Below are 25,307 nucleotides of genomic sequence, written 5' to 3' on the forward strand. Positions count from 1 at the left end.
GGACGGATTTGGACGTCCCTGATCGTATTATTGAAACAAAAGATGGATGTCCATCTTGTTTCGAAAATACGGGTTTCCCCGCCCCTGGATGGGGACATTTTGCGAGGATGTCCAACTAAAAATTTGGCCGTCCCTTTTGAAAATGCCCCTCTGTGTTATCAAAGGAATTAACGAGGGGCTCATCTGGAGGTCAAAAGAGAATTCTGTAACTGAGGGATTATAATTAGGCCACAAGAGGGCGCCTTATTGACCTTCTATTTATGGAAGACTAGGGTAATTGGGCATCTATGTGTACATGCTTTTATGCGTAGAACCATAGACAGGGGCGTAGCCAGACAACAAATTTTGGGTGGGCCTAGACAAGAAGTGGGTGGGCACCAAGCGTTCTCCCCCCAACATAAAAAAATATCTCAGCTTGCGAGAAAACACTGCTCTCCATCTTGGCAGTCTGCAGCAGGCATGCACTGAAAACTGATCACGCGCAGGTGCCGGTATCGGCAGCTTAGGAAGCTCAGACTGCTGAAGTGGACAGCAGCGTTTTCAGCACCATCAGGGGGAGGTCTTCAGCTGGCGGAGCTTGGGATCCCCACCAGCTACCACTAAACGTGTGTTGCTGTTGGGTGGGCCTGAGCCCTAAGTAGGTGGCCCCCCCCAGGCCCACCTGTGACCACTGATAGAATGTGTGCGCTGAGTTGCTGAACATATTCGTGTAACTTAGTGTTCTATATGTTACATGCACGAGTGTGTGAGTATCGCCCTGGCTCCACTCCTGTGTATGCCCACCTTCCAAATTCGTACTATGTAAAACACAGGGCCGCCGGGGCCGGGACAAGGCCGCCCCCGGGCCCCGCCCCCACCCGAGGTTGCCGGGCCCCCCCTCCACCCACTACCGGGCCAGGCCCTCTGAACTAACCTGAAGCGCCTCCTTTCACCTTCGCACTTCGCAGCAAGCAGCAGCAGGGCAGACCTCTCCTTCCTTCCGTGCCCCGCCCTCACGGACGTTACGTCAGGCGAGGGCGGGACACGGAAGGAAAGGAGTGGCCTGCCCTGCTGCTGCTTGCTGCGAAGTGCGAAGGTGAAAGGAGGCATTTAAGGTTAGTTCCGGGAGCGACGGACGGAGGGCGGGCGGGCTGGACTGCGGTGGCGCTGGGGCCCCCCCAGAGGCCCGGGCCTGGGGTCCCCCCCCCTCTCAGCGGCCCTGGTAAGACATAGATGCATTTAAAGAAGAGTGTGTAGGTGAGTATTTGGGATTTATGCACATTATAGGGTTATTTATTTATTAGGATTTATTTACCCCTTTTGAAGGAATTCAATCAAGGCAGTGTAATGCAAGAATAAGTCAAACATAAGCAATAGACAATTACAGTAATACAAAGTACATCATAGTACCTGGAGGACGTAATGACTTCACGGTAAACCTGGAGGACGTAATGGGGCAGTTCGGCAAACTGAAGAGTAGCAAATCTCCTGGACCGGATGGTATTCAACCTAGAGTACTGATAGAACTGAAAAACGAGCTTGCGGAGCTACTGCTAGTGATATGCAACTTATCCTTAAAATCGAGCGTGGTACCGGAAGATTGGAGGGTGGCCAATGTAACGCCCATTTTTAAAAAAGGCTCCAGGGGAGATCCGGGAAATTATAGTCCGGTGAGTCTGACGTCGGTGCCTGGGAAAATGGTAGAGGCTATTATTAAAAACAAAATTACAGAGCACATCCGAGGACATGGATTACTGAGACCGAGTCAGCACGGCCTTTGTGTGGGGAAATCTTGCCTGACCAATTTACTTCAATTCTTTGAAGGAGTGAACAAACATGTGGACAAAGGGGAGCCGGTTGATATTGTGTATCTGGATTTTCAAAAGGCCTTTGACAAGGTACCTCATGAAAGGCTACAGAGGAAATTGGAGGGTCATGGGATAGGAGGAAATGTCCTATTGTGGATTAAAAACTGGTTGAAGGATAGGAAACAGAGAGTGGGGTTAAATGGGCAGTATTCACAATGGAGAAGGGTAGTTAGTGGGGTTCCTCAGGGGTCCGTGCTAGGACCGCTACTTTTTAATATATTTATAAATGATTTAGAGATGGGAGTAACTAGCGAGGTAATTAAATTTGCTGATGACACAAAGTTATTCAAAGTCGTTAAATCACGACAGGATTGTGAAAAATTACAAGAGGACCTTACGAGACTGGGAGACTGGGCGGCTAAATGGCAGATGATGTTTAATGTGAGCAAGTGCAAGGTGATGCATGTGGGAAAAAAGAACCCGAATTATAGCTACGTCATGCAAGGTTCCACGTTAGGAGTTACGGACCAAGAAAGGGATCTGGGTGTCGTCGTCAATAACACATTGAAACCTTTTGCTCAGTGTGCTGCTGCGGCTAAGAAAGCGAATAGAATGCTGGGTATTATTAGGAAAGGTATGGATAACAGGTGTGAGGATGTTATAATGCCGTTGTATCGCTCCATGGTGCGACCGCACCTTGAGTATTGTGTTCAATTCTGGTCGCCGCATCTCAAGAAAGATATAGTAGAATTGGAAAAGGTGCAGCGAAGGGCGACTAAAATGATAGCGGGGATGGGACGACTTCCCTATGAAGAAAGACTAAGGAGGCTAGGGCTATACAGCTTGGAGAAGAGACGGCTGAGGGGAGACATGATAGAGGTATATAAAATAATGAGTGGAGTGGAACAGGTGGATGTGAAGCTTCTGTTCACGCTTTCCAAAAATACTAGGACTAGGGGGCATGCGATGAAACTACAGTGTAGTAAATTTAAAACAAATCGGAGAAAATATTTCTTCACCCAACGTGTAATTAAACTCTGGAATTCGTTGCCGGAGAAAGTGGTGAAGGCGGTTAGCTTAGCAGAGTTTAAAAAGGGGTTGGACGGTTTCCTAAAGGACAAGTCCATAAACCGCTACTAAACGGACTTGGAAAAATCCAAAATTCCAGGAATAACATGTATAGAATGTTTGTACGTTTGGGAAGCTTGCCAGGTGCCCTTGGCCTGGATTGGCCGCTGTCGTGGACAGGATGCTGGGCTCGATGGACCCTTGGTCTTTTCCCAGTATGGCATTACTTATGTACTTATGTACTTATGTATGCTACATTATAATGCCAACACAATAGAATAAAACATTTTAATAGACAGCATAGGGTATGAGCAAAGATGGAACATATAGACAGATAAGATAGAGTAACAGAAGATAGGGGGATCAGTTTAAAGAAATTTGCATGTGAGGTCAGAAAGATGCTTGAATATTAACTTAGCTAGGGTAGGAGTGTTTTGCTATAGTATGTACAGCTGGTGTCACTCCTTGTGTGTATATAAAGGCAGTATATCAAATCCATGACCTTTTACCTTTACTAGCAAGTTAGTTACTTCTTCCATCAAAGGCCTGGTTGAAGATCCGAGCTTTCACCTGCTGCCTAAGCAGAGAGTCTTGTATTCAGGGAGTGCATTGCAGAGTATGGGGGCTACTCCAGTATCACATTGTCACCTACAGCGCAAATTCTATTCTACAATGCTATGGCGTGAGCACTTAACGCTAGCTCAAAGGTCTGGTGTAAATGCTCGCACTTAAACGATAGTATTCTGTAAGATGTGCATGTAAGTGCAGTTAAGTTCTGCATGTACGTAAGTATTGCCATATTGGGACAAACTGAAGGTCCTTCAAGCCCAGTGTCCTATTTCCAACAGTGGCCAGTCCAGATTACAAGTACCTGGCCAGATCCCAAAACAGTACAATACATTTTATGCTGCGTATTCTAGAAATAAGTGGTGGATTTTCCCCAAGTCCATTTTAAAAATGGCTTATGAACTTTTCTTTTAGGAAGTTATCCAACCCTATTTTTAAACCCCGCTAAGCTAATTGCTTTTACCACATTCTCTGGGAACAAATGCCAGAGTTTAATTAAACGTTGAGTGAAGAAATATTTTCTCTGATTTATTTTAAATTTACCACTTTGTAGCTTCATTGCGTGCCCCCTAGTCCATCCTAGTATTTTTAGAAAGAGTAAACATGTGATTCACATCTACCTGTTCCACTCCACTCATAGCACCAATTAATATCAATTATAACCAATAATAGGTACTTAATTCCAATTAGCAGCTGACACTAAATCTTATGCATGCAGGTTCATGGAATTAGGGTGTGTGCGCCCACCTGTCTGCATACATGCCGCTATTCTGAACATTTAAGTGCACATCAGGTGCATAAACATTACAGTCTCTATTACAGAACTCCTTCGTCTATCCTTCTGGAATCTTTGGGACAAGAATATAAGAATGTCATACAGGTCAGACCAAAGATCCATCCAGCAGCCCACTATTTGTTTCCAACAGTCGTCAAACCCGATACAAATACCTGGCACGAACCCAAACAGTACATAGATTATACTTACCCCCAGGCATTAGCAACGGATTTCTCCCAGGTCTACCTTAATAATGGTTTATGGACTTTTCCTCCAGGAACTTGTCCAAACCTTTCATTCAGCCCAGGTACTCTAACCACATCTTCTGTAATGAATTACAGAGGTTACTTATGCATTGATATCGTAGTCCAGTTGGGAAACGATGATCTGGCTAGAAAGAGAATCAGTGGAGCTCAGGGTGTGTTTGAGATATTTGAGAAAGGGGCTCAGGCACTTGATAAAGATCATAACATTTTCAGAGGTGTTCATTATTCGTGGTACCCTGTGTTATTTCTCTAACGTCAGCGGATCAGAATCCTGTTGTGAAGAAGAGGGTTTAAAACATAATGAGAACTGGGGGTCATACATGGAGCAACCAAAGGTTATAATGCAGAGGTACATTTTTTCTGTGGGGGGCAAAAAAGATTGTAGGTGAGAAATTCAGGTGCCACATTGGCTGCTATTGGGCTGCAGATGGATCAGCTTGATTTGAACTCTCACCCCTGACAAAGAAATATGACGATTGTGGAGAAAAATAGGAAAGTGATGATTTCACAAGGCTACTCTGGAGCAGTGGGGTATGTTTTAGATAGATAGTAATCTGCCTTGTGCTGCCATGACAATGGAGAGGTTAATCACATTTTTTAAAAATGAATTAAATAAATGAGAAAAGAAGCAATTACGTAGCTATTTAGGATGTAGCTAAGAAAAGCAAGTTACAGACATAAATCCTTAGTGTCCTGCTAATGAAATTCCAGCTCTGCAAGTCCTAGTGCTGGCATAAGACCAGTTCTTTGTATAAGAAGAACATAAGAGCAGCCATACTGGGTCAGACCAATGGTCCATCTAGCCCAGTATCCTGTTTTCATGCAGAATCTCAAAGAGTAGCAACATTCTGGAACCCCCAAAGAATAGCACGATTCTGGAATCCTAAAGAGCGACAAGATTCCATGCAGAATCTCAAAGAGTAGAAACATTCCATGTAGAACCCCAAAGAATAACAAGATTCTGGAATCCTAAAGAGCGACAAGATTCCATGCTACAAAGCCCAGTGCAAACAGTTGCGTCCCATGTCTGTCTCAATTTTCAGACTATGGACTTTTCCTCCAGGAATTTGTCCAAACCTTTTTTAAACCCACATACACTAACTGCTGTTACCACATCCTCCGGCAAAGAGCTTAACTATTCAGTGAGTGTCCCCTGGTCTTTGTACTTTTGGAACGAGTAAAAAAAAAATAGAATCGATTCACTTGTACTCGTACTACACCACTCAGGATTTTGTAGACCTCAATCATATCTCCCCTCATCCGTCTCTTTTCCAAGGGGGGGGTAGTGGAGGAGGTGCTGTGGCATAGGGTAGCCTGCACACCTCTGGCAGGTGTAAAGCAGCAGAAATAGTGACTAGGTTGAAAGAACTACCAGTCATTTCTCTAGAGCTACTAGATGTACCCAGTGCTGTACATATTATACACAAGTACGTTCTCTGTCCCTAGAGAGTTTTTGTAGTTGGGATAATGGAGGGTTAAGTGACTTATCCAAGGTCATAAGGACTTGAGGTGGGAATTGAACCCAGCTTACCAGGATCAAAGCTTGCTGCACTAACCATTAGACTGCTACTTCTCCACTCTTACAGCAGCTAGTGCAGGAGCTGGTGTAAATGTATCGGTGGCGTAGCTACGGGGGGGGGGGGGGGGTCACGGGGGCCTGGGCTCCCCCAAATTGGCTCTGGGTCCCTGGTTTGGCTGGCGGGGGTCCCCAACCCATGCCAGCGCCACCGCATTGCCTGTCCTGCTCTCTCTTCCCCTCACGTCCAGCATGCTCGTTTTAGTGAGTCTGTAAAGATATTCGGTGGCACCATCCGGACAGCACTGCGGCATTCTATAAAGATATTAAGTGGCACTATCCGGATGCCACTTAACCCTCCTTTGCCCCAGGTACAAAATAAATACCTTTGTATAATATGTGAACCACTTTGATTGTAGTCACAGCGATGCAGCGTATCAAGTCCCACCTCCTATCTCCATTGTGCTGTGGTAGTCAGTAAAATGTTCAGTACTGCTCTTCGGATAGTGCTGTGGTGGTCTGTAAAGAGACACAAAAAGAAACAATAGAAGCGATCAGTAAGAACTGTTGAACTAAAATCTTCTTTAATGCAGTAATCAAAGAAAAATAACTTACAGTTCAGATGAGCTGGACAAGAGTTTTTGCCTTGCAAACTAGGAGTCTGTCTCAACCAGCTCTCTCTCATGCAAAAGAGGCTGGGAGATTGTAGCAAGACGCTGATTATACCTTTACACTGGTGAAATCTTAATAGAGTCAGAGAGTAGCTTGAAAGGATCATACAACAGAATACTACTACTACTACTACTATTACTATTTAGCATTTCTATAGCACTACAAAGCATACACAGCGCTGCACAAAAATAGAAGAAAGACAGTCCCTGCTCAAAGAGCTTACAATCTAGTAGACAAAAAATAAAGCAAACAAATACAGCGTAGGCAGTGCCAGTTCACAGAGGAGATATGATGCAGAGTAAGTAACTCTTACAGGCCTGAAGGGGACAGAAAGGGAGGGGGCAATTAGCCCAGCATGCACAGAGAACAAGGCAAGCCAATAGAAAGAGTCACAAAAAGACACAGGGAGCTGGACATGTGCTCTAAAAGAGCCTATAACAGGGAACTACAGGATTTCAGGGATTTGTAGTTCAAGGGTGCAACCCAATTCCCTGCCTACATGCAAATGGAGGGCAGAGCAAGTTTACTACTACTACTACTACTTAACATTTCTAAAGCGCTACTAGGGTTACGCAGCGCTGTACAATTTAACATAGAGGGACGGTCCCTGCTCAAGGAGCTTACAATCTAAGAGACAAGTGAACGGACAGTCCGATAGGGGCGGTCAAATTGGGGCAGTCTGGATTTAGTGAATGGTAAGGGTTAGGTGCCGAATGCAGCATTGAAGAGGTGGGTTTTAAGCAAAGACTTGAAGATGGGCAGGGAGGGGGCTTGGCGTAAGGGTTCAGGAAGGTTGTTCCAAGCATAGGGTGAGGCGAGGCAGAATGAGCGGAGCCTGGAGTTGGCGGTGGTGGAGAAGGGTACAGAGAGGAGGGATTTATCCTGTGAACGGAGGTTACGGGCGGGAACGTAAGGGGAGATGAGGGTAGAAAGATAGTGAGGGGCAGCAGACTGAGTGCATTTGTAGGTAAGAAGGAGAAGCTTGAATTGAATGCGGTATCTGATCGGAAGCCAGTGAAGTGACCTGAGGAGAGGGGTGATATGAGTATATCGGTTCTGGCGGAATATGAGATGTGCAGCAGAGTTCTGAACAGATTGAAGGGGGGATAGATGGCTAAGTGGGAGGCCCATGAGGAGTAAGTTGCAATAGTCAAGGCGAGAGTTTAGCATCCAAAATATGCCAGAGATCTCAGAAAGAGGAGCCCAAGGAAAAGAGAAAGGTGAAAGATGCAGAGAACGGATTTAGGACAGTGAAAGTGAGAGCTAAAGGTAAAGAGAGCTAAGATAGTAAAGCAAGGTGAAAAGATTTTCACGGGTGCGTCAGAGATAGGAGGAGAACAGAGAAGATGTTAGTAGACAAGGAAAAAGCACAAATGCTAAACAAATATTTGAGCCTGCAAAGAAGTGGGAAAATGTGGGATACAAATGCAACAAATAAATAAATAAATCTGCACATGAAGCTGTGTGCAAAGACTCACTCTGACATCGGTATACAGCTAATTTAAATCCCATGTAATGAAGGTAATGAAGGTATTAGCTATTTAACACAGGTGCAGAGAAGTGCAGAGAAGACTTGAAGGAGGAGCACAGAATTTTTTTAATGTTGGGGCTTTAGCGCATAGTCTGAGGAGGAGTGAAAAGGCAGCGTTAGTGAGGATTTGACGTCAGGTATTTCTCTTTTACTGCGGGTACATCGCACCTGCAACTTTTTCTAGCTTCCTTGAAGAAGATGTGTAAAGAAAGAGACTGGGATGAGGAGCAGAGGGGGAGGCAGGCTGGAACAGAGTAAAATGCTGGACTCTCAACAAATTGTTATTGCAAACATTTATGCAACTCGGAGCACCATGTATAGAATAGCGCTCCATGCAAATCTTTCTTGGCAATGTTTTTTCAGCACCATTTATTGAATCTTGTCCATAATGTCACCAGATTTTTTAAAAATGTTTGGCATAGCATCAGACGTCTAAGTGCTTTTTGAAAATGGACCTAACGAACCAGATTCAGTAAATGGGCTCTTGACATTTGGGTGTGAGAACTCCATGCACAATTTGTTGGAACACCCCTACCCCGCCCCTGTCCGTGCCCTCTTTTCAGTTGCACACTAGGGGATTTAGGTGTGCAGGGTTCTAGAATAGTGCACCAGGAAGATGCAATGCACACGATCTAATTACTGCCAATTAACTTCCATAATTGATTGCTGATGTCAGTTTATTGCTAGTTAATGGCTTCCTAGCTAATTAATTTGCTCAATCATCTTCGATCCGCATGCAAATTTTATATAGAATCCAGAGGAGTATGTATAAATGAAGGCAATTTCCCAAATCTTTTTACCTGGGTAAATGGGCTGTTTTTAACTGCCCTCCCTCCCTTCAGCCCCTCAGAAGCTGTCAGCTTAGGTCACCACCAAGTCTGTCTAATGATTAAGCCAGCCCTGGGAGTGAGCTAGATTGGATATTTAATGCCCCTCAATGGAAGGAAGTTCATTCCTCCGTGGCCTGTGCTTTTACAGGGGTGCAAGTGGATGAGACTCTGCAGCAGATGCAGCTGGGAACAGTGATGCGGAAGGTGAAATCCAGAGGCTGGAAGAAGCAGCGATACTTCAAGCTACAGGACGACTGTATGACCATCTGGTACAAGTCCAAGAAGACCGACAAAACCAAATCCACATGTAAGTAGCAACCACTGAGCACTGGGCTGTATATCTCTGAGCAGTCACTGGACTTCACACTTCAGGGCAGATGCTGGGCCATATAGAGGGGCATAATTGAACGGCGCCAACCATCTATATGGCTGGCGCCGTAAGAGCTGTCCCCGACCGTATTATCGAAAAAAATGGTCGCCATCTTTTGTTTCGATAATACGGTTGGGGCCGGCCAAATGTCAGAGATGTCCGGGTTTGAGATGGCCGGCATCAGTTTTCACTGATAATGGAAACTGAAGCCGGCCATCTCAAACCCGTCCAAATCCAAGGCATTTGGTCATGGGAGGAGCCAGCATTTGTAGTGCACTGGTCCCCCTGACATGCCAGAACACCAACTGGGCACCCTAGGGGGCACTGCAGTGGACTTCAAAAATTGCTCCCAGATGCATAGCTCCCTTCCCTTGGGTGCTGAGCCCCCCCCCCCAAATCCCCCACAAACCCACTCCCCACAACTCTAGACCACTACCATAGCCCTAAGGGGTGAAGGGGAGCACCTACATGTGGGTACAGTGGGTTGGGGGGTGTTGGAGGGCTCCCATTTACCACCACAAGTGTAACAGGTAGGGGGTGGGCCTGGGTCCGCCTGCCTGAAGTGCACTGCACCCACAAAAAACTGCTGCAGGGACCTGCATAGTGCTGTGATGGAGCTGGGTATGACATTTCAGGCTGGCATAGAGGCTGGCCAAAAAATGTTTTGGGTGGGAGTAAGGGGAGGTGATCTCCGATTCCCTCCGGTGGTCATCTGGTCAATTGGGGCACTTTTTTGAGGCTTGGTCCTAAAAATAAATGGACCAAGTGAAGCCAGCCAAGTACTCATCAGAGCCGGCCATCTTTTTTCCATTATCGGCCAAAGCCGGCCATCTCATAACCACGCCCCCGTCCCGCCTTCCATACCCTTCCGAAACGCCCCCTTTAACTTTGGCTGGCTCTGCGATGGAAAGCAGTTGGAGCAGGCCAAAATCAGCTTTCCATTATACCGATTTGGCTGGGTTCATGAGATGGTCGGCCTTCTCCCGATTTGTGTTGGAAGATGGCCGGCGATCTCTTTCAAAAATAAGCTGGATAGCTGTCTAAATACAGTCTCTGATCAGAAATTTTATTTATATATTTGTTAGGATTTATTTACCACCTTTTGAAGGGATTCACTCAAGGCGATGTACAGTAAGAATAAATCAAACATGAGCAATAGACAATTACAGCAGTAAAAATATTCAAATAACAATACAAAGTATGGCATAGTACACAACTTACAATATCAACACAATATGTAATAGAACATTTTAATTGATAGTGAAGGGTAAAGCACAGATGGAACATATAGACAGGTAAGAGTAAGAGGATTTAGAGAATAAGGTGACTAATTTTAAGAAAGTTGCACATGAAGTCAGAGAGATGGTTGACATATACATAGATAAGAGAGTAAGAGGAGCTTCAACGCTATCTTCAGAAATTTTAGTACAAGAACAGTGCTGGGCAGACTTCTACGGTTAGTTACTTCTTTCGTTAAAGGCCTGGTTGAAGAGCCAAGCTTTCACCAATTAGATTTTGAATCTCAAGTAGCAACTTTCTTAAAACAAGCCAGTTCACCAAATATCAATGGCGGGAAACTAAGTCTACACCGTATGACACATTTCCCGAAATGGATATATGTTTTAGAACATGTGCCACTCTGGATACGGGGTAAAGATTTGAGGGTCCTGAACATGGAGGTTACCAGATTCTGTTGAGAGGGTAAAAAAGCCAGATTGAAATCGGACAAATTATGTAGGAATTGGGTTCAGGAAGGACTGGGATTGCCAAATATGAAATTATATAGCTGAGTTTCCCCTCCTAAGACATGTTAAAAGACTATTACCCCTGTGGATTGCAAAAGAGTTTTTCTCCCCATTGCATAAGTACATAAGCACCGCCATACTGGGAAAAGACCAAGGGTCCATCAAGCCCAGCATCCTGTCTCCAACAACGGCCAATCCAGGCTTCAAGAACCCGGCAACCCCTCCTCCCCAAAATTAATAATGTTCAATGGACTTTTCCCTCAGGAATCTGTCCAAACCCCCTTTAAATTCCGTAAGGCCAGCTGCTGTCACTACATTCTCCGGCAACGAGTTCCAGAGTCCAACTACACGCTGAGTAAAGAAAAACTTTCTCCTGTTTGTTTTAAATCTACCGTATTCTAGCTTCATCTTGTGTCCCCTGGTTTTGTTGTTGTTTGAAAGTGTAAACAAACGCTTCACATCTGTCCGCTCTACTCCGCTCATTATCTTGTAGACTTCTATCATATCACCCCTCAGCCGCCTTTTCTCCAAGCTGAAGAGCCCTAACCTTCTCAGCCTTTCCTCATACCTTCTTCAGGCATTCCTCCAACTTTAAAGCTAGTACCTTGTTAAGACCTGTTTCTTAATGACCACCTGACAATTGAATTCTAATACTAAAGATCTCCTACCAATGCGTGGAAATTTGGATTCCCCCCCCCCCCCACAGGCGTGATGAGTGAAGTATTTTGTAGATGGTCAGGCACAAGGAGTCCACAAGCATAGAGGAACACCAGAATCCCACGAGAGAACACAAAAAATGGGTAGGAATGGTAGATGGATAATGGCGCTTCAAAATCAAACCACTGGCTTTAGAGGCAGGATATTATGAACCATAATATTTTCATTCTCTCAGTGGTGTACCAAGGGTGGGGCAGTGGGGGTGGTCCGCCCCGGGTACACGCTGCAGCTCGGCTGGTTCCCTGCTCCCTCTGACGTTACTTCCTGTTCCGGGACAGGGAACCAGTGGAGCCGACAGCTGTGCGACTGCTTCCTGCACCCCCAGGAGGTAAGAAGGGTGTGCTTGCGGGGGGTGGAGGTGATGTACCGGGGGGGGGGGGGGTGTTGTGATTCGCACGGGGGTGGCGGCTGACCTAGGAACACTATTACATAGTAACTTAGTAAATGACGGCAGAAAAAGACCTGCACGGTCCATCCAGTCTGCCCAACAAGATAAACTGTACAAATCAAGGTAGGGTATACACAAAAAGTAGCACATATGAGTTTCTCTTGTTGGGTAGACTGGATGGACCGTGCAGGTCTTTTTCTGCCGTCATCTACTATGTTACTATGTTACGTGGTATGTGATACTTTATACCCGAGTTTGATTTGTCCTTGCCATTCTCAGGGCACAGACCATAGAAGTCAGCCAAGCACTGTTCTTGTAATAAGTTCTGGAGCTAACGTTGAAGCCCCTTAAAATTTACACTCCAGCCCATCCCTATCTATTCAGTCATGATCAGGGCATAGACCATAGAAGTCTGCCCACCTCCCATTTTGTTTCCAATTACCGCATCACCACCCAATCTCCACTAAGATTCCTGGGAACCATTCCTTCTAAACAGGATTCCTTTGAGGTTTATCCCATGCATGTTTGAATTCCATTACCGTTTTCATCTCCACCACCTCCCGTGGGACGGCATTCCATATATCCACCACCCTCTCCGTGAAAAAATACTTCCTGACATTTTTCTTGAGTCTGCCCCCCTTCAACCTCAATTCATGTCCTCTAGTTCTACTGCCTTCCCGTCTCCGGAAAAGGTTCGTTTGTGGATTAATACCTTTCAAATATTTGAACGTCTGTAACATATCACCCCTGTTTCTCCTTTCCTTCAGGGTATACATGTTCAGGTCAGCAAGTCCTTCCTCATGGTTTGCAATGCAACTATTGGATTCTCTTATGCAAGTTAAACAAGGACCACTTCCCTATTGCCTTTGAGATGCAATGTGGACATTGAACCAGGACTAGAGAATCTAATATTTACCACCTGGGAAGCACAGAGAATGACCCTCTTCGAGCATGTCTTACTTTACATTACCTGAGGCGTATAGTCTGCTAACACCTCGAAAGATTCAAAGCAGATTACAGAAGATTTCAATCAATAACAGTAATAGTAATGGTTACAACTGGGATGAATTACATAAGATAACAGAGTCTGACATATAAGACTAACGAGAATAGTGCAGAGAAGAGATTTATTCATTGAATATAGAGCGTTGGTCTAGCAGGGAGTTAGCAATATTTTGAAGGGTTTTGAACAGTAAATATTTCCGCAGAAGGATAATTGGGGTAGAACATGTTTCTTGGGTACTGTGGCTTTTGTGACAGAACATTGTTTCTTGAACAGTGCGTTTTTTTGTAGACTTGCAAAATTGGGTGTAGCAGGTGGTGGTCAACGTTGATGTAGGCAGGGTGATCCAGATCTTGGCGGCTTGGTCTGAGAATAGACGTGAGAAGATTCTCTTAAAGCGGAAGCCTTTGTAAGATGGGAACGAGAGTTTAAGGATATTTCTTGAGTTCAAGGTTGTCACAAGGGGGAGCATACAGGGTGGGGCAATGCCTTGAATAATTTTGAAGGTAAGGCAGCAGAGTTTAAAAAACAATTCTGGCTTCAATGGGTAGCCAGTGGAACTGTTTGTAAAGGTGGGAGACCCTTTGACATTTCTTCAGTCCGCTGATGAGTCTGATGGCTGAGTTTTGAATTGTTTGTTCTTTGGCAGCCTAGGTAGATGATGTTGCAGTAGTCCAGTTTGGTTAGTATCAGTGCCTGAACCAGGAGTCTGAAGTGGTCTTGCGTGAAGTATTTTCTTAAGTGCCTGAGGTTGTGATTGAGAGAGAAACATTTCTTTACCGTCCCGTTTACCTTTGCTTCCCAGGTTAGGTTCTGATCGCTTGTGATGCCGAGGATTTTCAGGGAGGATTCGAAGGTATATGATAGACCATTTGCTGGTGCGATTCTGAGTTCTGGTGTTATGGTGACCTGCTAGGAGAAATTTAGATTTTACACAATTCAGTTTTATGTGATTGTTTGTCATCCGTTCAGTGAGTTGAGACATGCAGCGCTCTATATGGGGTATCATTGCATGTATATTGTCCGGGGTTGAGATTAGGACCATGATGTCATTCACATAGATGAAAACATGGAAACCAGAAGTGTCTAGAACAGACCCCAGTGAGACCATGAGAACATTGAACAGGATGGGTGAGGGTGGTGACCCTTGTGGGAACCCACTATTTGTGTTCCAACTTTCACAGTAGGATCCATTCATTTTTACCAGGTGGGATCAGTGGGTGAGGAATCCTCCTGTTACAGTCCCCCCCCCCCGTGCTCCCTTACCTCTGCGTCGGAGCCCCATGTGATGTGCTCCGCTGCCCTCCGCACTGCTCCCTCCTCCAGCCTGCTGACTACAGTGCATGCTCATTTGGAAGAGTCTGGTTTCGGATTGATGCTGCTCAGGTCTGCTCCTCGTTGACATCATCACCCTGGGCCTTCTTCGGCAGTTGCTGCTCTCTGCCTCTTTGCCTTCAACAGGACATCCTGGTTGCAGCTTCCAGCTCAGCTTCAGCTTCCAGCCCTGGTTCCAGCTTCCAGTTCCGCTCCTGCTTCCAGTCCTGGCTCCATCTCAAGCACAGCTCCTGCTTCCAATCCTGGAGCAATCCCTTCAGCAGGGACTCGCTTACTGCTTGCTAAATTACATATTGGATGTAACTGATAATTTTGTATACTGTAAACTGTTGTTCCTATTTGTAAGTTCCTAGGAGGTTTTTCTAACTTTTCTTGATGTTATCCGCTTAGAACTTGAATGGTAAATTTTATGTTATGTTATGTGGGAATGAGAACAATGAGGGAGGTGATCAAATTTGCATTTTGACACAACCTTTTTCAAAGTTGTTAAATTGCAGGCGGACTGTGAGAAATTGCAAGAGGACCTTGGGAGGCTGGAAGACTGGGCATCCAAACGGCAGACGAACTTTAATGTGGACAAATGCAAAGTAATGCACATTGAGAAGAAGAGCCTAAATTATAGCTACATGTTGCTACATTCCACATTAGGAATCACCTCTCAGGGGAAAGATCTAAGTGTCATCATGGACAATACATTGAAATCTTCTGCTCAGCGTGTGGCGGTGGACAAAAAAAGCCAACACAATGTTAGGAATTATTAGGAAAGAAATGAAGAATAAAACAGAGATTAATATAATGCCTCTGTATTGCTCAATGGCAGTGGCGTAGCCATGGGTGGGCCTGGGTGGGCACAGACCCACCCAGCAGCAGCACATCTGGTTTGTGGCCGGCAGGGATCCTCAAGCCCTGCCAGCTGAAGACTCCCAGCGATCCGGCATCTCTTAGCTTCACTCTCCCAACCCCTCCCCCCCTTTTATATCCTTCTGTGCTGGGCCGGTAGCAAGCAGCAACTTATACCAGCTTCTTACGCCAGCCCTGAGCCTTCCCTCTGACACAACTTCCTGTCCAGTTAATGCCAGGGTGATCCGTGGGCACAGCTTGAGTGGAGCCTAGTTAGAACCAGTATTTAAGCTAAACGGGTACTGATCCATATATTGGCTGGTGCCTGGTTAACTTCCGGGTAGCAGCCTGAGGGATTCCCAGTGCTCCCTCCCTCTACATTGATCCCGTTGCCTCCAACCCCCCATCCCCCACCCTCCACCCCCTGTAGGCCCCCTAGATCTACCTTTGCTAGCCCTGATGGTCTAGGGGGGTCCTAGGTGCAGAAGCAATGCCCAGTCTCTCCTGCCCGTGTCAGCTGTGGACTCAAAATGGCTGCTGCTACCTCTAGCAGCAGTCTCGCAGTACTCACTAGTATTGTGAGGCTGCCGCTAAAGGTTACGGCAGCCATTTTGAAGCTGGATCCACAAAGGGCAGGAACTAGTGGACATCGCTCCTGCCCTTAGGACCCTCTAGACTACCAGGGCTAGCAAAGGTAGGACTCCAGACCCACATACGTGGTGTGCCAGCAATGTATCAGTAATTGTGAGTTATCCTCAGGCTCTGGGCAATTAGGACCCCAGACCCCACTTGCATTGTGCTAGTGCAATGTTAATAATGGTGAATTAGCCCCTCCACCTCCACCCACACACATAAATAGGCAGGAAGACTCCAGACACATTCAGGGTACCAGTGCAATGTTACTAATGGTGAGTTCTCCCCCTCCCCTCCCCGAAAATCAGGACTCCATTCCCCCACACATTGCTAGTTCAATGAAGAATAATCTAAATTTTAATATGTTACTTCCAGACAAGGCGGACTCCAGACCCTCACACAGGGCTAGTGCAATGTTAATAATAATGTGTTACTGTCATACCCCCACACAGTGCTGGTGCAATGTTAACCCTTTAGTGTCCAATGTTCCCGTAATAAGCCATATGGGAACAGATTGATGGGAACATTGGACACTAAAGGGTTTTAATAGTGAGTTACTTCCAGACAGGCAGGACTACAGACCCCCATATGGTACTGGTGAAATATTAGCAATAGTGTGTTTCTCTTAGACCTCCACAAGGCATTGGTGCAATGTTGATAGTGAGTTTCTCTTAGACAGACAGGACTCCAGATCCACTAATAGTTCTGGTGTAATGTTAACAATAGTGTGTTACTCCCAGACCCCCACATGGTGCTGGTGCAATGTCAATAATAGTGAGTTACTCCCCGACTCCCACATGATGCTGGTGCAATGTTAATAATAGTGTGTTACCTTCAGACCTCCATACAGTGCTGGTGCAGTGTTAATAATAGTGTGTTACTCTGAGACCCCCATATGGTGCTGGTGCATTGTCAATAATAGTGAGTTACTCCCAGACTCCCACATGGTGCTGGTGCAATGTCAATAATAGTGAGTTACTCCCAGACTCCCACATGGTGCTGGTGCAATGTTAATAATAGTGAATTACTCCCAGACCCCCACATGATGCTGGTGCAATGTTAATAATAGTGTGTTACCTTCAGACCTCCATACAGTGCTGGTGCAGTGTTAATAATAGTGTGTTACTCTGAGACCCCCATATGGTGCTGGTGCAATGTCAATAATAGTGAGATACTTCCAGACCCCCACACGGTGCTGATGCAATGTCAATAGTAGTGAGTTACTCCAAGACCCCACATGGTACTGGTGCAATGTTAATAATAGTGAGTTACTTTCAGATCCCTGCATGGCACCAGTGATGTACCAGTAAACTGTGAGGGTTCCTCAGGCAGCCAGGACTTCAGACTGCTGCAGCGTGCCACTGCAGCAGAAGCAATCAGATTAAGTGGTGTGGGCTCATATCCAGTATCGCGGGTCATCGTTGGCTTGTGATGAGAGAGGAGGATCGAGGCGCTGAGTGGCTAAACCATCAATTAGTGGAGACATAGCAATACTAAATAATTAATCCCCTGTTCCCATCCCCCTCTCCTTCCTCTCACTTTGAGTCTTTTGTTATCAATATGTGACAGCACAAAGTACGGTGTGTGTGTGTGTGTTGGGGGGGAGAGGGCCGGTTCCCTTCCAAGGGCAAGACCCACCTTACAGGATTCTGTCTTTCTGTCTGTCTGTAGCCTGCATCTCTGTGTTGTTCCATAAGTATCTGTACGTTTTTGCAGTATCTGTCCATCTGTCTGTCTTGGATACAGTAACGCAGTTGCTATTGAAGAACTCACCTTTATGTGATTCCCTTTAACAGTATTAAGTTGGTCCAATAAAGAAAAGGAATCACCTCATTTCCCTTTGTTTTGTTGTGTATTATTTCTGTTTATTACGTTCTGTTTGTCATCCTGGCTTCCTCTTTTGCCAAGGATCCAGGGCTTGGTGTGGGGGAAGGGATGCTGGGCTGTTCCTCCACTTCTGGGGGCTGTGTGGGAATTTGGGGGGGGGGGGGAAGAAACATTTCCCAGACCTTCTTCTTACTCAGGTGCAGCTGATCAGAAGCCCCACGCTGTTCCAATTCTGGAGAATTAGCGCCCCTATGATCAGAGCTAATAGCATGCAAATTTATGCGCGCTATCAGCTCTGATCGTAGGGGTACTTCTGCAGAAAGATTGTGCCTGGGCACACACCCAACGCACAATCCTCCCACAGAACTTGTTTGACAGGTCTGGGCTGTCAAAAAAAAGGCCCAGACCTGTCAAACAGCAGAAGAGGTTTGACAGGTCCGGAATGTTTTCCTAGACCTGTCAAACCTAAGCCTGCCCCCCCCCCCCAAACACTAGACCCTCCCTCCTCCAACTTCAAGGTAGGCTGCGGGAGGGGGGGGTGTTGTGTGGAGGGCTAGCGGTCCCACTGGACCACCAGGGTCTTGTTAGACCTCCAGGCCTTGTGTTTGTGGTGGTGGGCTTAGGTTTGACAGGTCTCCCTCATTCCTCCTTTGCTGGCAAACCCTAACACCTGCTCCAAGCTGCCCCTTAGAATGCAGAAGGATCCTTCCCGCTGTAGGAAAGTCCTAACAAGCCATTTGTTTAAGAAGGTCTATGGGGTCTTGCTTGAATAGAGAATTTGTTTTTTTCAAGCTGTTGGTTATGGAAGCCGTTTGTGTTTTGTTGTTTTATTGATTGTGTTTGTTCAATGTTTTTATGTATTGTATGACTGTGTTTGCTTTTTTTGTACTCTGCTTTGGATAAAAGCTGAATCTAAATAATAAACCTTAAATCATTTGCTTACAGCATTGGGGAGCAAAACTTTTGTGCCGTTTACATTAGGAAACCATGTTCAGAGCTTTAGTGCACATCTCTAACACAGGGTAACGGCATCTGCTTCTGAGTGACGGAGAATCAGTGCTGATTTTTTTTTCCTGTTTTCCTCCCAGTCTCCATCAGTGACATCGAGGTTGTACGCGAGGGCCACCAGTCCGAGGTGCTGCAGAGTATCGCTGATGAGTTTCCGCCCGAGCGCTGCTTCACCATTGTCTTCTGTGGCCGGCGGGGGAATTTGAACCTGATTGCTAACTCTCCTGAGGAGGCACAGGTGTGGGTGCAAGGACTGCGCAAACTGATCGAAACTGTGACCAACATGGACCAGAAAGAGTTAATGGACCAATATCCTTCTCCTGAATCACCAGCCAGCCCCACCCACAGGGCACAAATGCAGTGAATGGAAGGCAGGCTTCAGACTGACACAGGGATACAAGAGACATTAAAAGTCCTTTCTAGGAATCAGGGTTAGACAAAGTGACAGAGAGACCGTATCTGCTCTGTGACGGGAGTCTGTCCCCCTCATCACTGTTCCCTCTAAGCTGAGTGGGAGTCCACCATCTACAGTCCTACCAGGGGGTGGTGCTGTTTCACTATCACATTTTCAAATAGTGAGGGACAGGCAAGCTCTGCAGGATTCCAGGGAACCCTGCCTGTCCTTAGCGACTGAAGACATAATATTGAAGCAGCACCCCCTAGTGGTAGGACTCCCGCTCAGCTTAGAGAGAACAGTGCCTCTCATTCGATAACTTGGTGCCTACATTTATATACCAACGCCTCAAATTTTCTCAATGGCACCTAGGCCCAGATGATCACAAACAAACACGGGTGCTAGAGGCCATTAGCGCAGGACTAGCGCCTGCGTTTGCCTATGTCCCAGGATCAGAGGTGGCGAGCGCGTGTAACAGTGTGCTCGCCAGCTTTGAACGCTTAGTGCATAAATGCAGGGGGCGCCCACAGATGGAACCACACAGGCGGGGCATATCCAACATTTACTCGTATAAGGCCAGATTCAATGAAGACTTGCACTAAGAATACTGGCTTAGTGCACTTCTCGTGCCTAACTTTGGACTTAACGCCTGCCAAAATCTGGTGTAAAGGAGTTAGGCACTCAAATGCAGATAAAACATTGCATCTGACCCACCCATGCCCCTCCCCTGGCCACACTCCTTTTGAGTTGTGTGCTATTAAATTTAGGTGCACATGTTATAGAATAGGACGTAGGGCAGATCAGCGTGTAACGCCTAATTACTGCCAATTATGTGCTTGTTAACTCCAATCATTGATGGCGCTTAATTGACTAATTAGCTTATGTGTGGCTCTGGGATCCATGCCCAAATCTGAGTGACCTTTACAGAATCTGGGGCATAACTTGCAAGGGGGAGATGCTCAAAAACAGCGCCAGAAAAATACCATCACAACAGCATCGGGAAGGAACTCCCTAATGCTCAACGCTAATGACATGCAAATTTAGGAGGACTGTGCCTGGGCATTAAGCACAGCTCTTGAGCGCACGCCCAGAACGCCGGAGGGGGAGGAGGAAGAAATGTGTCCTGGTAGAGAGAGAAAGAGGTCGGGAGGCAGCTTACAGGCTATCCCAGGTTAACTCCACTGCTAGTCAGCACTTCAGGAGGGGCAGGGCAGGGGAGGGAGAAGCCTCTGTGACCCCAGATTCCCCTACATCCCCTACCCCAACAGCTGGACTTTCTCCCTTCCTCCTAGGTTCAGACTGCAGAGTCTGCTGTTGAGTTTAACACCAACAGGGTGAGAGAATCTCCTGCTTTTGGGGGGGTTTAATGTAGGCAGCAGAGGGCTGGAAGGAGTGATTTCCCACCCTTCCCGGTCTCCCCATTCCTCTACAATGGCTCAGCACAACCCTAATGCCAGCTCCGAGTTGACGTAGAGTTTGCCACTGAACATAAGAGAGGAATACGGGAGGCCCTCTTTAGCATGCATTTGCATGCTTGTTGTGCTCAGTGCCAGCGAGCTTGTGCATCGGGGCCTAAGGTGCTGTCATTGAATTAGTGCTTAATTGTTAGAACAGCAGGAGGGTCTCTAGAAGATGAGGGGTTTGAGAAGATACATCTTCAGTCTCTGAGATTCCCAATAGAGTTGTGTATTTACCTGTTTCACGTATAAGTGGAATATTTGACTCCGTTGGTATCCATTTTCCCTGCAGTCTGGGAGACCTTTTAGTCATGTAACCTAAGACTTACCCCATGAGTTTTCTAGACAACACACTTCCCTTCTTCAAGTGACACCTTTAGCTTCGTCTTCTGTTGGTCCAATAAAAGGTATCAGAGAGTTCTCCAGGACCAGCCCACTGCAGAATTTTTGCACGTATCTAGCTCTTTCTCTGTGGTTTCCTTAATGTTGTCCTCAACATGGATCTGCGACTGGTTTCAGAAAGCCGATAAGAACAAGGATGGGCGAATGAACTTCAAGGAGGTCCAAGACTTGCTGAAAATGATGAATGTGGAAATGAATGAGATCCACGCCAACTGTCTCTTCCAGGTGTGAGCTATCGCAAGGCAATGTCCCTGTCCCCGAGAGCTTACAGATTCAAATCGGAACACAGGTCATCCAGAGAGTGGCAGCTGGGGTTTGGAATCAGTTGGGCTGTATGTGTGCTCTTTTGTCTTTAGTGATCCAGCACCCCTGTCTCTAAGTTTGCTGTATGTCCCCAGAAAGCCAGTGTGTTCTGGGCAGGTAATACAGAAAAGGGTTTTGTGCAGAATCTAACTCTGCAAAACTTTGCATTAGACACCAGCGCACAGCATATTGGAATCAGTGGGAATGAGGCCATTAGCTCTTCCGCTCGATGCAGAAGACTTTAAGGTGCAATATAACCACTAATATTCAGCACATCGCTGGCTAAGTTTGGTGGCCAAAGTAGCCACTGAAATAGCAGACCTATCTTTTGCCAGTTTGAATATTGACTTGGTCGGTTACGTTGAAACCGGCCATCAATAACCCAGATATTCAATGCCGGTCACTGAAAACAATATCCAGGCTCAGTGCCGACCACAGAAGTCAGCCCAGCTAACTACCGCGGTCTGAATATTGGCCACAAAGAGTTTTAGAAACAAGCCCTTCAATTGGCAATCTTTTGTCCCTGGAGCTCACGGTCTACTTCCCGCTGTCTGTGTGCTTGTGAGATTTCAGTGTTGCTCCACCTAGGTGGATTTCCTCTGGACCTTTGTAGAATTTGCCGCCAAAGTCTCAATCTCCTTCTCAACCTTTATAATTCTTTATATTATCCTCTGACTGTCTAATTCACTTTCCCCACTGAGGGTGTACTGGAAGGTACAGATAGTTTCAAATAGTTTGAGTTAGAGTCTTTCTAGGTGTGTGAGAATCTCAGGGGTTCTGAGGCTCCAAAGCAACGCAGCAGATAGCTTGGTCCTGGGGGCACGTGATATGGTCCACAGGAGACCTGTTGTTTTATGCATTTTGTGGTTTCTTCAGCCTCTGGAGCCAATTAAGGATTCTGTGTAGATTATATAAGGTCCTGGTCACAGGGGCGTAGACAGACCGCGAGGTGGAAGGGGGCACATTTTGGTCACCGCCCTGCCGCTGCTCCCCTCAGCTACTGCCCCCCCTCTGCCACCTCGCCTCCCCCCCTCCACCGCCCACTGCCACCACTGTAAACATCTTGTCTGGCGGGGGTCCCCAACCTCTGCCAAATGAAGACTTCATCCAGCACTGGTCTCCGGCGCCGTCACATTGCCTGCCCTGCTCTCTCTACCCCTCATGTCAGGCACGCTCCTTTTAGTGAAACTGAGCAACCAGGGGCCCAGAGCAAATTTGGAGGGGGTCCAGGCCCCCTTGGCCCCACCTAGCTACACCACTGCCTGGTCACCCTGCTGGAAATACACAATGCCCAGCTTCCCCCTATACACCTTCAATCCAAGGAGTGGCTGCAGCGTAAATGCGCCAAGGTTTTCCCTTTATTAGGCGTTCTCCTCTCTTCTGTAATATTGCTGTGGCTAGTGGGCTACAACCTTTGTTGCGAGTCCTCCACTCACACGAAGGTCAGTGGCTAGGGACAGTGGCTTAGCTATGGGGGGGGGGCACTGGATCTGTGCCCCTGGTTTGGTTGGCAGGGGTCCCCAACCCCCACCAGCTGAAGTGTTTTTTCCAGCGCTGGTCTCCGGCACTGCTGCATTTCCTGCCCCGCTCTCCCTTCCCCTCACATCCGGCACGCTCGTTGTAGTGAAACTGAGGAAGTGCGCATGCTCAATTTCATTAAAACAAGCATGCCGGACATGACGTGAGGGGAAGAGAGAGCAAGGCAGGAAATGCGGCGGCGCTGGAGACCAGCGTTGGAAAATGCGCCAGCTGAGGTATGTGCAGCAGCAGCAGTGGCGGTAGGGGGCAGCAAGGCGGTGGTGATGGGGATGGTGAACCAAAATGTGCCCCCTCCCACCTCAAGGTCTGGCTATGCCGCTGACTGGGGAGGCAATAAACTAAAGAGAAAGATATGAATTCTGCACAGGGTTTTATACCCTTGGCAAGTTCCTTCCAAAACTTGTGTCTTTCCCTGATTAGACAGCTGCTCATAGGAGAAACTCGTTCTCTCAAGCAACCAGTGATGTAATAAGAAAGGAAACAATGTATTATTCTAGTAGAGCCTGTAGGTGTCGCTGCAAACAACTGTAAAGAAGGACTTTCCAATGTAGCTGTTGGGTGTCTCTATCTCCCCAGCTTGCTTGGTGACTTTTCTTCACGATTCTATGTTCTTGCAGATGGCGGATAAGTCGCAGTCAGGAACGCTGGAAGGGGATGAGTTTGTTCTCTTTTACAAGGCCCTGACGCAACGGGATGATGTGTTGAAGATCTTCCAGGAGTTCTCGAAAGATGGCAAGAAGTTAACTCTACTGGAGTTTATGGACTTCCTTCACGAAGAGCAACTGGAGACCGACAAGACGGAAGAGTACGCTCTGGAACGTATAGCCAGATATGAGCCCTCAGAGACGGGTAGGAATCACAATCAAAGAGACAGGAGGAGATATAGATGTGCAGCAGGTTAGAGTCACAGAGCTGCAATATACACCATCACAGATTGGGGCCTGTGGTGGCCTCCACTGTTACTCCAGCTGCAATGTGAAAAAGGAAATATGTGGGAAAAGGTTTGAGAACATCACATATGCACATGGTGCAATGCATAGCAGTAGACAGTTAGGAATTACAGTACATGGGTGTAATGCACATCAGGAGAGACCAGTGGAAGTTCCTCCCCACAAGGCTAATACACACCAGCAGAGACCAGTAGAACCTGCCTCTGCAACACACCAGTAGACACCAATGGATGTTCCTCCCCACAGGGCTAATACACACCAGCAGAGACCAGTAGAACCTGCCTCTGCAACACACCAGTAGACACCAAAGTTCTCTCCCTATGGGTATAGCAGTAGATAGTTAGGAATTACAGTACATGGGTGTAATGCACACCAGCAAAGACCAGTGGAAGTTCCCTCCCCACAGGTATAATACACACCAGCAGAGACCAGTGGAGTGGAACGGGTAGATATGAATTACTTGTTTACTCTTTCCAAAAATACTTGGACTAGGGGGCACCAACGAAGCTAGAAAGTAGTAAATTTAAAACAAATCTGAGAAAATAGTTCTTTACTCAACGTGTAATTAAACTCTGGAATTGCCAGAGAATGTAATAAAAGCAGTTAGCTTAGCGGGGTTTAAAAATGTTTGGCTGGCTTCCTAAAGGAAAAGTCCATAGACCATTATTAAAATGGACTTGGGGAAAACCCACTGCTTATTTCTAGGATACACAGCAGAAAACGTACTGTTTTGGGGGTTTTGCCAGGTACTTGTGACCTGCATTGGCCACTGTTGGAAACAGGATGCTGGGCTTGATGGACCTTCGGTCTGTCCCAGTATGGCAATACTTATGTACTTATGTTATGTAAGTTCCCTCCCTGCAGGTATAATGGGCACCAGCAGAGACTGATGGTGTTGATGTCTGGGGAACAGTGGAGGTTGGATAGTTTAGTAAGAAGTTATCAGAGGCTGACAGGAGTTGGAGGTATATTATTTACCAGTCACTGATTCTGCATTTTCAGTGGTTTAATAAGGTTTATTTCTGAATTTTTCATACCAACTTTTATTGGCTGTGTCCCTCCTGTATTTGAGACCACCAGAAGTTAGTATTCTCTGTTGTCTTGGAGGCTTACATACTATGGCCCCTTTGACGATTCCTTACATCAACTGAATAACAGATGTTATCTCTGACAGATAATTCACGTATACACTTCAAGGGTTATATATAAAATATCAATAGTCAGTTATGTATTATCTACTCATTAAATCAACTACTACAATATTCAAATGCTTTTATATCTTAATTTCTTTATTATTCACACTCCCTCTTTCATTCTCATATCTTCACTAACCCACATATATATTATCCAATAACCCAAAAATCATGCTATACACATTGCAAGA

The 25,307-nt window shown here is 46.4% G+C and overlaps 1 protein-coding gene across 2 annotated transcripts in view; it reads left to right on the forward strand.

The window, feature by feature from the left end:
* The window catches only part of PLCD4 (phospholipase C delta 4), a 93,519-nt gene that overhangs the window by 20,267 nt on the left and 47,945 nt on the right, over positions 1-25,307 (forward strand). For both annotated transcript variants that reach the window (XM_030209492.1, XM_030209491.1), the window contains exons 3-6: positions 9,161-9,319; positions 18,959-19,187; positions 21,227-21,356; positions 23,591-23,822. In XM_030209492.1, the coding sequence (XP_030065352.1) occupies positions 9,161-9,319; positions 18,959-19,187; positions 21,227-21,356; positions 23,591-23,822 (750 nt within the window). The remainder of the gene's footprint in view (positions 1-9,160; positions 9,320-18,958; positions 19,188-21,226; positions 21,357-23,590; positions 23,823-25,307) is intronic.

This window comes from Microcaecilia unicolor, chromosome 7 (assembly GCF_901765095.1).
Source record: "Microcaecilia unicolor chromosome 7, aMicUni1.1, whole genome shotgun sequence".
NCBI classification, from domain to species: domain Eukaryota; kingdom Metazoa; phylum Chordata; class Amphibia; order Gymnophiona; family Siphonopidae; genus Microcaecilia; species Microcaecilia unicolor.